Source organism: Chrysoperla carnea, chromosome 5 (genome assembly GCF_905475395.1).
Source record: "Chrysoperla carnea chromosome 5, inChrCarn1.1, whole genome shotgun sequence".
Classification (NCBI taxonomy): Eukaryota; Metazoa; Arthropoda; class Insecta; order Neuroptera; family Chrysopidae; genus Chrysoperla; species Chrysoperla carnea.
The window spans coordinates 16057514-16072982 of record NC_058341.1 but is presented as its reverse complement, the minus strand read 5'-3'; the positions used below and the strand labels follow the sequence as shown (position 1 = coordinate 16072982).

The following is a 15469-nucleotide window of genomic DNA, read 5'->3' as shown; positions in this document are numbered from 1 at the left end:
AGGTCTTAGTGCGTAAGATAAAGACAGTCAACTTAGTCATATTTTGGTCTTGGTGCTCATCGCTATAAAAAATCAATTGTGATGTAATAAAGAGCATTGGAACATTGAATTTTTTTTATAACTAAGCCCTGTCTCAATTTGGAAAAGACCCACTAATTTTCAAACACCTACAAGGGGATTCTTGATATGACAAGAGTATTTTTACTAAAAACTTCGACCACGTCATTACTTCCATAAAATGGATTTAATAGGATGAATCTTTCCAACTTGCGAGTGCAAAATACCAATAAATTATAATTTATATTCTCAACAAGTTTTTATATTATTTTCAAAATCATTATAATTAAGCAGGAAACTGATTAATAACATCGTAAAAAGGAAATAACCTAACCTCAAGAGAGATAGATTTAAAATAACGGTTTATCCAAACACTAGGCATTTTATATTGATTAGCATATGTCAAAATATCCATTTTCAACAAATCACCGTTTTGTTTGGTTTATTTTTAAACAAAAAAAATGTACCACCAACAAAACAAACCAGTTTTGTTGAAAGATAAAATTCTGTTTCATTCATCAATGGTATTTGTTATACAGGACGTTTCAGTGAAATATGTCAATATTCAAGGAATGATATATTATGATTAAAATATGAACTCAAGACTAGACTTTATTAATCGAGAGTCTACGAAAATCTTCAGGAGTACGTATTTAGTAAATCATATTATCATCCTGTGAATATCTATACGATTTCCTGGACATCTTATATGAGATAACACATTTTTGGTTTTAAAATAATTGGTGTTTAAATTTATTTGAGAAGTTTCTACTTCAATAATTTCGTTTCTGTCAATGAAATATGACTCTAGTCAACATTTTTTGTTCCTTTTATAAACATACAAACACTACAACTTTTGTATGTATTATAAGAGGTATGTTTAACTTTTAAGTTCAGTTTAATAAATATACAAACCGTGCCAAGCGAATTTTATATGTATATAAGTTGAATTTTCTTCGAAATCAGATGTATAAATGCTTCAATGGTTTTCTTTTTTTGTAATTTCATTCTTTTTAAGAAACGTCTTACATATTCGGTCACACGGAGAAACGTCTTACATGTTCGTCTTTCCATCTGCGCAGGAGCAAACATGACATGGGTGGGTAACGTATGCCGGTTTCATAACCTTATTTTTTAAGTTATTTTCTCCAAGATTAACTTTGCACTTTTATCTTTCTGCTTCACCGAAATATTCCTTCCCCTCACTTCCTCCTAAACGTGCAAAAATAATTTAAGGCGGATTTTTCAAAATTCGAATTATTTTCGGGGCGGATTATCTGATAGTGAAGTTCGAATTGATCGCTCTGTACTGCGAGCTTCTGCTGCTTCAAAAGAAGGCAAAACAGCTCGGTTAGCAGAAATAACTTTGCAAGACATTGCATATGAAGTAAAAGAAGGCCCAATGTATGTATCTGGAATCGATTAATAATCCAAAGTAATTCGAGTTTGAATTCACCTCTGAGAACTCATATAACTCGACCGATTCCTTTGAAATTTGGTGAGAATCTTCTTCATAAATCTGTCTATTGCCTGAACCTTGGATTTCAAAATTTTCAATTTTGAGTATTTTTAAAAAATTCGAAAAGTTCGAAAAAAGGGGTAAACAAAATTTTTTAGTTTCATTTCGACGTTATTTTGTAAACGTTGCTTTTTCTGAAGTACCACAACAAGGTCTTGCATCATGTTAGCGAGGGTGTCGTCTTTTTTTTTCAGTATAATTCGAAGAATGCTTACAATTTAGGCTTCTAGGCCAGAATATCTCTTTAAGTTGCGTTAAGATCGGTGTTTTCTATCGTATAATATTCGAAGTAAATGGCAGGTAAAAAGATTTAACTATCATGAAATAGAATTCATCTATGAGAACTGACATAACTGACGTAGACAAGATCTCTGACGTAGACAAAATCTCTGACATAACTGATCGAGATGAAATTGAGAGTAAATAATTCCGACCGAGAGGAAGATTGACGACTCACGTTATTAAGAGAAACTATCGTGTGAATGGTACATATTTTTAATTAAACATTTTTTTTTTTAAATAAATCTAAAAACAATGGCTAGAGAATGTGAAACATTTCCTGATTGTTTTTGAAGATATGCATATTATCTACATTGTGAAGAAGCTACGAACACATAATAAATCGTAATAATAAACTCCACCTCCTCGCGATGATGGCATAATAACTTATTACATTAACCAACTTAAAAAAAAGCAAAACACATTCTATTTTTTCCCTTTCCGTGAAGGAGAGGTGTTATAACAATTAACATATTGTTGTAATTAATACTCATCATTTACAAATAACCAACAATGATGCGATGTGAATTACACAACTGTAGGAGTTTTTAGTTAGTTGAGAATTATTACTATTTCCTGTAATTCCAATTACACGAAATTGAAGATGTAATTTCATACCAAACGTTTTATTATTAACATAATAGGTGACTTTCAAAAAAAAAAAATTTAATTATGAAATTGTTTGTTTTTGTTTTTGGTTGGTATTGCAACAAAACTAACTCTTTTGTTAACTCAAATTACTGCTGAGATGTCAGCCCTGCAAAAATTATTGTGCAAATATTATTTTGTTTGTATGAAAACGTCAAAAACATGTCAGGGATGATTAAATATCTGCTCTTCCCTATTTCTCGCGGTAAATTTCTTAAGCCTGTCAGACACCGTGGTCACAATGGTATCTAAACATCATTAACTCTGCCCTATTTGGATTAAAATCGATATCATCTCTTCAGGAAGCTTTGCGACCTCAACGACATTAGCAAGGGTAGATTGCCGAGCAGCGTTGCCAACTCTATCAACTTTTAGGTAGATACCAACGTTGAGTATCTAAGGATAAAAAGTTGGTAGATTACGAACTATAAGTAACTCAAAGTAACTAGATCACTAGATCTAAGATTAGATCTACCAACTTTTAAGCAGGATTTACTGAAAAATACCAACTTTTCAAATCATATCTTCCTCCTAGACAGATTTTGGGTTGGCAATGCTGTTTCCAAGACTGTCCGACCTAAATACACTTAAGCCTTAAGGTCCATTGTAATACCTATTTCCTTCTCATTTATTTTGAGGGCATCTCCGTTATTCAAGGTAGACTAATTCTGTTCAAAGTTTTTCAGTAACTTTGTAAGTCTTTGTATTGTTTTATTTCAAAAGCGATTATAACGCTTTAATTTTTCTTTTTAAATTTAAACACACTTAAAACGCCTAAAAATGACTATACAAAACTTTAAACACTCAAGTGCTTTTTATAAAAATTGGTTGGGTTAGGTTATATTGGTTGCTCACGAAAGGCACACTTAGGCTACATGTGTGTTTTACCACCTTTTCCGCTGATAATTTCATTTATCAGCTCCTCAATTATTTTGAGAGGCTGTGTGCATGCATATACCATGCTCTACACCAGCCCATCTCAACTATTACTTAAATTAACTTTTTTTGACGGCGGAAATCGAAACTGAGCATACCAACTGAGCCACTAGGGTTGACTAAATAAAAAATAAAACACTGAAGGTTACAGCGAACGAACATGAAAATTGCAAAAAGACAATAGCATTGAAGCATTTAACATCTGTATTTTCGTTTTTATTAATTTTTTATTACTAAAACATTCTGTACTTAAAATGCAAAATTAAATCAACCTCCTCCCCACTACTAAACTCATTAATTAACTCAATCAAATCAATTTCATCATCACAATTTTTATTATCTGTATGTAAAAAAAAATGTCAATAAATTAATTTCTATTTAAAAAAAAATCTTTTTGTCCATATAATTAATGAAGTTATTCAATTTATAATTTTTTTTTATTATTCAAACTGTCAAAATAAATAATTTATTCAAAAATTAATATTTGAATAAAAAAAATTATAAAGAATTATTTTTACATACAATATGAAAAAAAAAATGAAAACGAAAACCTAGTAGTGAAAATATCAAATACCTTAATATTAATAATTGTAAAAGTTATTACATTATTCAAAAAATAATAATAATCGCACGTGTTTATTCACATGCTAGCGTGATTATATGATTTATCTCACACGAATATGATACATTCGCAATGTAGCAAGTTTTGATAATCAAAATTAAAATAATTTGCTTTTTAATGCAATTTATTTGAAACATAATCAACTTTAAAGACAATAACGCAGCTAATCTCAGAAAACGACTAATCTACTTTCAATTTTTTGCGGAGATTTAGCATTTTCTTGAGCATATTTTTACTTCTTTTGGTGCGTTTTATATTCGATGGGTGAAAAGCAGCAAGCGCTGGTTAAGATATTTAGAATAATCGTTATACAGTGTGTTCATTTCAAAAGCATCCACCCTTAATAACTCTTGACCTAATATGATTATTGTTTTGAGTGAAAATACGTCGATTTGGATTTAGATTTTCGGTTTCACTACTTTATCTTAGGCACCCTAACTATAAAATTTCAAATGGCACCCACCTTGTTATACATCATTTTAAAGGGCATAAAATTCTATATTCAACTATGATAAAAAATGAAATCGATCGATTGGTTCTTAAGATAGGCTACACAGAAGATGGTAGGTATCCACTCTTAATGACTCTTGACCTGATGTGATTATTGTATTGAATTAAAATATCGACGGGGAATTTCAAAATTAGTTCCAAGAAAATTTTAGGCTTCATACTTTCACCCCCACTCACCAAACTTTGAATTTTCAAATAGCATCCCTACCTTGTGATACCTCATTTAAACGGGCTCTCTTGAATCATGAAAAAAAAAATGGAATCAATCGATTGGTTCCTAAGATAGACAAGGCGTTATTTCTTAAGATAGGAGGCGTGTATTTTTCACTTATATTACTCGCTTTCTCCTAAATAAATGTTTATCAGCTTTCTCCAAGAGAAATAACGCGTTCAAAGTCTATTGCGATTCATGACGTGAGCGATAATCATGCTAGCATGTGACTAAACTCGATGAATATGTATATTTGATATTAATTACCTTGAAATCGCACCAATATTCACAACAATAAATAGTAAATAAATACACAATTATTACTTTCTAAACAATGAACAAATATAGTTAATTTTTTTCGCCGCGTCGCCTGTAAAATAAACTCGTATGTATTTTAAACTTGTATTTGACTTTCCTTTTATCTTTTTTTTTATTCTTCTTCTCTGTCACATTTTTTTGAATTTTAAATTATGTATAGTATTACTACATATTTACTAGTACAGGATGGCACTTACAAGAAAATTTTAATAATTCGAAGTGAAGAGCCAACCGTGCGTAAATTAAAACTGAAGTATATAACTGTCGCTATTTTAGGAATTCAAACTTATCTTCAAAATTGGGTCAGATCTTTAGATTTGAGTAATTAAGCCATTTCAGACATCAGATAAACCAAGATTTAATCATTAAACGATTGGTACCTAATTAAAGAGAGTTGAAAAAAATGCACACATATCAGGAGTTGATCCTGGTATCTTTGATTCATGCCAAGAACTTTAATCTACTAGGCTATACGTGCTCTAGGCACAATGTGTAATTTTTGAAGCAAAACTTCTTTAGACACGCTTGACTTGGAGGGTAAACTGGAAAATGTATGATCAGAATGTTACGAAAATGTGTGATCAAGCTTGTTACGAAAAGTGTAATCAAATTGAGATGGTGACATGACAACATCATTGTCGTGTTATAAGTATATACAATATTATACATTTACACAGAGGCCCAGTAGCTTAGTGGCAGAACACTGGACTGTGATACCGGAGACCAGCGTTCGAAACCTGTATATTTGTAACATGTATTAACACTAAAACATGGAGCTAAAGAAATTTGACTTCAATCGTGTGATCTAAAGCGCACTGGTTTAAAAAAAAAATTTTTCGACCCTACCAATCTTTATTTGTTTTGTTTGTCAACATTAACTAATTTATTTATTATTTTATGTTTGTTTACTAAATTTTATATACAAATTTAGCTTGAATGGTAGCTACTTTATTCCGGAATATTTAATTATTTTCTTGTGACATCCTGTACAACACAAATCATACACCCCATTAAATAGTCTTGTCTCGTGAACTCCTTGCACAAAATGGATAAATAGAAAATCGACAGAAAACATATTAAATACAGTATTAAATTTTTATTATTATTAAAAAAATAATAATTCCTACCTATTTTTTTATAATAAAAATAAATAAAAAATATTATTTTTTATTTCTAAAATATTTTGTGATTTTTTTATTATTATTCTCAATTTATTTTATTATTTATCTTCATAAAACAAAAAAAAAATTATTTTAATGTATTTTTACGCGCCAAAATTTAAAGAAAAACATAAAACTTAAGTAGCTTGGTATAATGTATTATATTTAAGTATACGACAAAAACAATTATGTATTAATTAATTATGTATTTTAATTTTAATTCTTTTACAAAGTATTCAAAACTTTTGTCATTTATTGTTTTTTTGAGTGTATATTTTTTAAGAACGAAAATTTGTAATTAGATGATTGGTAGTATCAACTTAGAAAAAAAAGAAAGCCACATTTTCCTCTTGAAATTTTCACTTCAAAATAAATTTAGTAATAGTCAAAAATGAGGTAAACGAAAGTTATGTTAAATTTTGATAATTTAATATTATAAATGGGAGCCACTTGAGTAATATTGCCCTTCATAAGTTTTAAGAGATTATATAAAATATTTTTATTGGATAACAATAGAAATAAATAATAGAATATTTAAAAAAATGATGACTCAAACATCCATCGGCATCTATAATAGATGTGCATATCATCAAACAAACAAAATTCAGCAAAAAATCATCGATTACTAATTCCTTTATTCTTCTTGAATGACAAGCATAAAATTTCCTAATTTTTTATTAAATGTCAGCTGATACAAAACAAAAAATTATATGATATTAAACATCGTTTAAGTTGATATTACACAAGCTAATTACATAACTTTACAACAACAACAAAAAAAGTTATTACTAAGTATTATTTCATTGTATTATGATGTTTTGACGACAAAGCATGATAATTTAGCTTTTTTTTTTTTTATAAAGGGTGCTTCAATAAATTAGAACCGGAATTTTTAAAAATGGAAAAAAACATTCACTTTTTAATCAATAATAGAATATGAGAAATAGATACTTAAAAAAGACATCAAGATAGTCTAAAGACTTTTATTTTTTATTTCATTGTTTATTTACACATTTAACTATTAATTTTCAAAATATAAACCGAACTTTTTATTTCAGCGTTGACCAAAAACAGTGTTTTTTATTCTTTATTAAAATTTCGGTTCTCTTTAAGACACCGTTTATAAAATTACTTAAGAAAAAAGACCCTGTACAAAAAATATATTTAGAAATTCCATTTGTTTATACAACAAATTCATTAATCTTTGACTTCTTTAGCTTTTAATTTTCTGTAGAAATATATTATGTATGAATATTAAGCGATCCATAGACGTTCAATATTTTTGTCCATTTGATATGAAAACAAGAACGAGATGACATACATAGTAAGCATTTTAATTTCGTCAAGATTTTTCTAGATAATCGATTTTTAATATTTTTTGAAAGCAAATATCCGTTTTCATGTGATGATTTGGTGTTCGAAGCACAAATGATGACAAAAATATTGGACATAGGTGGTCCGCTTTATTAGGACAATTCTCAGCCTAGCACTTTCCCAAAAAAATGGTATTATATAAGATTCAATAATGAAAAATAAATGGTAATACAGCAAAAGTTCTAGATATTGTGAATTTTAGCTTCTTTTGTTGTATTCTGATCCAGCTGAAAAGTTTTTTTTACGATTTCTATTTGCCATAATATTCTACCAATTTATTTAGTCTGAGAATTCCCTTAAACTGAATATTTTTATGATTCAAGAACTCGAAAAATTCAAACTCAAAAAATGAACTTGATAATATGACCTCTTAAACAAAAAACAGTTCCTACATTTTTGACTGGAATTGAGTTTGTTATTTTTAAATAGTTCCGGGAATAATAAAAATATTCATACGAGTTCTCTTTGTATAATCAGAAAAATCAATTGTATTTCTGATTTGTCGACGAGAACTTAGAAAATTCGTTATTATTATTTATTGTTTATTTTTACTTTTATTATCATGATTTTTTTTTAAAATGACCATCTTTCATGTAAAAATTATCATAATTATTACCCCCTCCCCTCTTCCTCCATTGAATAAAAATATATTACGTTTATTATTAAAAAAAATATGTGTGTTTTATTGCGATAAGTATAATCCTCTTCCCATGGAAATCATATTTAGATCAAGGTTACTAGAAGCGCCACCCTTGCGTTTATTTCGACTCACATTTTAGCAATAAATTCAGGTAAATGCTCACACGAACGTCAATTTCAACGAACGTTAAAGCACAAACGTGCTTTTAAATCAATGTACGTGGGGAAAAACATTGACTTAAAACTGACGCTCATGTAACCTTAGCCTTAGCTGATCAACATACATCACTTTACAGCAGTGAATAAATCTTCAATTTCTATAACTGTTCAGTGTTCTTATAAACGACACACATGAGGTAAGTTTTTTTTCATCACCGTGGCGGAAGGAATATAAAATTATTTCCCAAGTTTTCCAGATAGTTATCATTGTATCCAACAAGAAGAAAGAGGTCACAAACCACCACTAAAAATACCTCGACATAATTTCATTTTTGCTGAATTGAACTATGTTGGGTTAACCTTTGGCATAAACATTTGAGGTTATACTTTCCTTTTAACTTACCTTACAAAGTAATTTTTAATTGTATTAACCAGAAAAAAATCAAAATCCAAGAAATGTTGATCTCTTATATCAGTTACCAATGCGATGAGGGGATAAATAATAAAAAAGTAGGTAAGGTTTTCAAGGCCACAAGGGTTAGGTTAGTTAAATATCTGTATAATCAATTAGGTTAGGTTAGGTTAGAGTGAATTAATTCTGTTCTTACTTAACTTATAATAAAAATTTTCAATTTTATACTTGATTATGTTGAAAGCTGAATGGTATTTCAAAAAATTTTGTGAGTTTTCTCCGTATCCCGTTAAATTCTATAAGAAATTTATTTAAAATCATTTCAAGAAATATTTTTAATACCAAAATAAGAAAGTAAGTGTATAAAATGTGTAAGTACGAAGATATTATTATTTATGAATTTTGAAAAACTTTTTACATGGTCTAATAACTTTAACGTCTTTTACAATATCTAAAAATAATAATCGACTTTGTGGGAGAATAGTTTATTTACAGATAGTGCAAATTCAATAACAGTTCATTTTTATACTTATTTTAGTATAAACTTTACACATTACCAAACATTATAAACTTGCCACATACAAACATTAATGTTTTTTTTACGGTTTATATGGCTGATCATTTAACAGCCTCCCCAAATCGAGCTGGGGGGGGTTTAAAACCAGTATTTAGGCTGCGTTAGTGTCTACTATATGGTTTTGTAAACATATGTTCAATTTATCTAAATTGGCAAACAAGATTTTGGTGTCTATTCATTATTCAAAGTAATCAGGACCCAAAACAATATATAAATCCAGCATCTAACAATTTGATATGCATTCTCCCATATATCTCGAGAATCGATACGAAAAAAAGCTTTTTACTCAAGACTTTAGACTTATATCTAAAGAAATTTCTAACACAATCGTTAAATAAACCCGATTTTTGTAATTTTTGATTAGAAATTACCTTACCTATATATCAAATTTCATCCAAATCCGAAAGAATATTTTTTCGAGTTTTCAAAGGTATTTCGCTCATTTCCCTCAAGAAAATTACAAAAAACCGTATTTGTTTGTCTTCGATTAAGTAAAAATCATTTTCTTGAGTGATATTGACCCCAAAAATAAAAAAATGTTCTTTTTGATAATCCAGAATTTTTTTCCCATTTTTCGAATTTTTTCAAGGAGAAAATTGATAAACTCATTGACTTATCCAAAAAAAAAAAAAACCTGTTAAAACAGAATATTTTGAATATTTCCTAAATGGATGATTAGATTTTTAGAACATTCCCATTGCGCAACTAAGCTTTTTTTGAACGGGCTTTGAAGCTTTACAATTCCATAACTGAAATAAGTATAGTTTGCTTATAGTAATATTTTACTTTTTTGCCACTCCTACTGTCACTAGTACTTCTTTATCAAAATTGACCCAAATATAAATAAAAAACTAGTTCTACATAAATAAAAAACAAATTTTTTTCAAATATTTTAATTGACTTTAATTGCTTTTGATAATCACAATCATTCTTTTTTTCTAAACAGCTGTTGTAAAGCCTCGTTTCCAAATTTTCAGATTTGATGTCAAATTGCTTTTTTGTGCACTCTGAAACATACATATTTTTTAAAAATTATGGAATTTGTGAGTAGAGGAGTTAAAAATTTTGTATTGTGTTAAAAATTAAAAAAAAAAAGGTTGAAATAAAAAAACTATTATCTACAAAAAAATTTTGTTTTATTAAAATAAAATATTCTAACAATTGTTTCATAATTTTTTAACCGATTAGTACATTTTTTTTGTGTATATTTGTAACATTAAAAACATTTATATTTTAAAAATATTAATTAGGAAGCCATCCAGAAATTAAGTCACATAAATTATCCCCAAATCTCTTTCAAAAAAGCCGTAACATTTGTCATATTTAATAAATCCCAGTTCCTCGTTTTAAAGTGTGACATAATTTATGAATAACTTCTTAGATGCTTTCCCTTTACATGGAATCAAAGTTGAATTTTAACTTTGCTAAGCACACAACTTTACCCTAATCCTTAAAAAAGCTAAAACTTGAGCTTATATATACTTTCTATTTATTGTGTATAGGCAACATTTATTACAAATATGATATACAAATTACATAATGAACAAAATTAAATCTTAATATAATTTCTCAATCCTGTTTTTATCTAAGCGGTGTGTTGTTAGAACATGAGTGTATTTTACGTCTTTAGCCAGCATGGTAAGCTTTAAAATGAGGGGAATTTGGCGAATCGTGAAATTTGATAAATGATTGAAGAAGATATCACGTGGGCAGCAAAAAACAGGCAAGAGAAATAATATATAAAATTTAAGTCTCAGTTACAATAACACGAAAATTTTTTCGATTTTAAAGAACACATAAGGCTGTGTGCCAAGCTTCTACTCTTCCACATCCCGTTAAGCATTATGGGTAAGTATGGAAATTTTAGAAAAATCTAAAATATTATCCGGACACAAACTGGAGTTATTTATGCTATATTACGTCAAAATCCCATTTGAAACTAAAAAGAAAGCATCTACTTATTGACGTCACCACATAGATAATTAAAAACAATTGAAAGTATGAAATAATTGTCATTTTGAAAATGTATTTCATAATCTTATGAAATGAAAAATGTACAGACATTTATTAAAATTTGTATAATTTTAATAATATCGATTCGAATTATTTGAGCGACTTGATCGTATCGAAGTATTCTCTGTACGTTTTTCAAAACTTACCCTGTACTTAATTAAATTACGCCGATTATCGCCACCATGCGGTAAAGTATAACTTAACGCAGAATCAAAACCACTTTGATCATTTTCTGTTCTGCCATGTATACTTTTACATGGAAACGACACCAACATTTTTCTTATCTGAAACAACGTAATACCATCCAAATGTAAATAGATGGCAGCACAATATGCAATGTTGTTAGATAGGCAACCGGTTGTTCTTAATGACCTCTATACTGTATTCATATCTCAATAGATATTCTATACAAAACATATTGCTAGTATCAAACGGAATATTTGCAAATTCTATAATAGTTTTACATAAATTTAATAGATGGCAAAACTTTACTGTTTCTAATATAGGCAATTGGTTTACTCTTTGTGTAATGTATATTGCTTTTGTGAAACTAAAAGTATAGATAAAACGGCGCTACGATGCCACAGACAGACAGAAAGACCCCTTTTTTAACCCCCGAACGACAAAAAAGGGGTGTTATAAGTTTGACCGCTATGTCTGTCTGTCTGTCTGTCTGTGGCATCGTAGCGCCTAAACGGAACTATGTTTCAAGTGCGAGTTTAGGACTCCGTACTCGAAAAATTTGTCGTGGGTTTTTTAAATTTTATAAATTTCACATTATGAGATTCGAGTTGTTGGAATCGGATTTTAATAAAAAAAACAAAAATATTTCGAATTCGTTTTACCTGTTGCTTAAACATTGAAGTAGTTAGCGTATACAAAACTGGATTTAAAGCTGAATTAATTGGTAAAACAAATATTGCTAGCCAACCATACAGCTCCTCCGATATATGAACACCTAAAAATTAATTAAAATTCGAGAAAAATTCATATTAATTTTTGTTAATCCAAAATTGTTTTAGTTTTTCTTTTTTACCTGATAAAGCAGTAATTTTAACAAATATAACAGGAACCCAACATAAACAATCTGTTAAAACAATGACGCTGAAACGTAATGCTACAGCACGTTCATGCGTTTCTTGTGTACTACGCAATGCCACACCACTTATACGAATTTCTTGTAACATTCGACTGTACGAATATATGATAAATATTAATGCTATCGTATTTATTAAAATGAACATTGTAGCTGAATATTCCCAGCCCTGAAATCAATTGATAGCTATGAAATTTAAGACGCTTCGATACCAAAATGAAAGAGTTACCAAAAAACTGATATTTTGTGTTTTAAATTCATGAGTATTTAATACGCGTTCTGTATAAATAGCAAGTGGACTCTCTGTACGGTCTACGATAAATTAATTATTAAAAAGAGCAATTTTTAAATGGTGAAATATGAAGTCGTAATAAATTATGGTTATTTTAGTCAGTAAGTGTTTTTAAAAATGTTTTACCATTTACATAAAAAAACTTTTATCAATATTCCTCAAGTTTTAAGCTTTATAGTCATACCAACATTATGAACTGTCCATAAAAATGAAAAACTTTTTTTTTGGTAAAAACACTAACTTTGATAGTTAATTTCTCATAAACCGTTGAGAGAAGCTATATGAATTTTTCACAAAAGACGTATAAAAGGATGATTAATTGATAAATAAAATTTTTAGGATCGTTTTCATTTTTTTTGGTATCGAAATACCTGAAATACGAAGTATATTTTAAGTTTATTACAAGCTTTATCAACTTTTGAAGAGTTTAGGAGTATGTGTACTATATAGTTGCCAGGGGCGGATCATGATTTCGAGGGACGCTAATACTACTTAAGGATCTGCCTAATTACTCAATAGGACCATGAAAAAAGCAAGGTCATTCCAACGAACTTGAAACAAGATCAAAGGTTATCATCAGATAACACCGAAAAATTTTGAAAATCTGAAATACTCTGTTATATTGATTAAAGTGAGGACTAACTGTAGATGTAAAACTACATATACGAACGTAGCAAGATAAATGAAATCATAAAACAAAACTATAAAAATTTTCTTATAAATTATTATGAAGAAAATTCCTTAAAAATGAAGATAATATATGCAAACAAATAACAATGATGTATTATTCATTGCCTTCATTTAAATTATACAAACTATTCATAATTTTTCTTTTCAAAAATCAATTTACAGTAATGTATTGTTCACTGCCTACACAACAATACTTGTATAATTTTTCATCTTTTTACTCTTTGTTTTGTTATGCAATTTATATTACATGATTATACATGTGTTTGCATAATTGATTACATATTACATAAAATATTTTGTAAAATGTGTTAATGTTTACCTTTGTAAATGGATCATGTATATGTAATGATAAACATACACCATTATTACCATAGAATTCCGTACCAAAATATTGATTTGCAAGTCCTGTTAATGGTGCTAATGCAATTGTTGTTGCAATTGACCATAATGAGATCATGTGTATAATAGCTTTGCGTCTGGATTGTTGAAGTCGTGCTAATGGACGTGTTACACTTACTAAACGATCCCATGTTACAATGCTGAGAATAAGGACACTGGATTCACATGAAAGGGTACTTAAGAAGCCTGTAAAAAAAGAAAAAATTAAATTACTTATACGATCAATTTTAATCGATCGGATGTTCCAAATGATATTATATAAAATGATATGGTTTTTGGACACATGATAATCTTCGAATTTTTAGTATTCTTTTCGAAAACAGGACTTTAAAACGATAAATATAACCAAAGGCATTTATAGCCAATTCTTCGATAATGCTGCTCATTCTTCGATATTGCAACCATGATTGATTTGGCCAAAAAAACCATAAGCCATACAATGTTACAATATGGGATCGGAATAAATTTTTTCACTTCAGGGAAGAATTCTCACTGGACGAGCAGAAAAGAGAAGTTAGATTTTAAAAATCTTTACTAGTATGCAAGACGTGGACGTTTAAAATTTCTAATTAAACAAAGAGGAAGATATCCACTATAGTGACGTTATACATGAGTATCGCCATAGAGATTACATATAAAACTTTGTTTTGTTAAAAGGAGACGGGCAATCTTTGAATGCTTCTAACTTCGTTTTTTAATCAAATTTAACTTCACTTTCAAATTTTGACATTGTATCCAGTCTAGTTTTACATTTTTATGGATAATATGGCCAATTCGACATCAGGATTATCTCTTATTTGGGATTTGGACTGTCGAATCATCAAGTTATCGCTTTACACACTTCTTATTCAGTCGCGTTATCGAAATTTTCTGATATATTGCAACATATTTTTATTTTTTAATATATTTACAGAATATAAAATTTACCAAATATAAAAAGGAAAAAAAATTCCATTCTACGTTTTTTGTTTCAATAAAAAATTTATCAAGCTATTTTCCGAGAAGAAAACCTTTATATATATTTTATTTCACCTTATACACATTTTTCCTTAGTAAATAAAAATATATTACTAGTAATTTAATTTAGTATGTTTTACTGTCATTGCAATTTTCTAGAAAAATTGGAAGAAGTTAAAAGCATTTCTTAAAGAAGAGAACATTATTTTGGAAATTTTCCAGTGTAGAAAATCATAATGTATAGGAAAAAAACGGACAAAATTGCCTGGCTTAAAGTTTCTCTAGTATGTCACTCGTTTCTATATTCTTCCTTTCATCCTTTTCTATATATTTTTCTACTAAAAAAATATTTATATAAAATTATTTTTGCAATTTTTTAAAATTTTATAAAAATATTTAAACATAAAATGTTATAGCTTGATATTTATATGTTATACCTTTCAAAAACACTTAAAATAAAATACAGGTAAGATTAAGGGTGATCGCACACTATAAGAAGGTCTGTCATTCAGCCCACACTATCAGAAATTTTTATGAAAAAGTCTTACAGACAGTGGAAATTTTGATAGAGATGCAAGTGCATATTTCAATCACGATCAGA

General features: G+C 28.6%; 1 protein-coding gene across 1 annotated transcript in view; it reads right to left on the bottom strand.

Moving 5' to 3' along the window:
• Nucleotides 1-11505: 11505 nt before the first annotated feature.
• Nucleotides 11506-15469, bottom strand: part of LOC123300561 (relaxin receptor 2) — a 70802-nt gene continuing 66838 nt past the window's right edge. The window contains exons 16-19 of the mRNA XM_044883147.1: nucleotides 13832-14097; nucleotides 12471-12699; nucleotides 12280-12392; nucleotides 11506-11718 (exon numbers count right to left, since the gene is read on the bottom strand). Of these exons, the coding sequence (XP_044739082.1) occupies nucleotides 11506-11718; nucleotides 12280-12392; nucleotides 12471-12699; nucleotides 13832-14097 (821 nt within the window). The remainder of the gene's footprint in view (nucleotides 11719-12279; nucleotides 12393-12470; nucleotides 12700-13831; nucleotides 14098-15469) is intronic.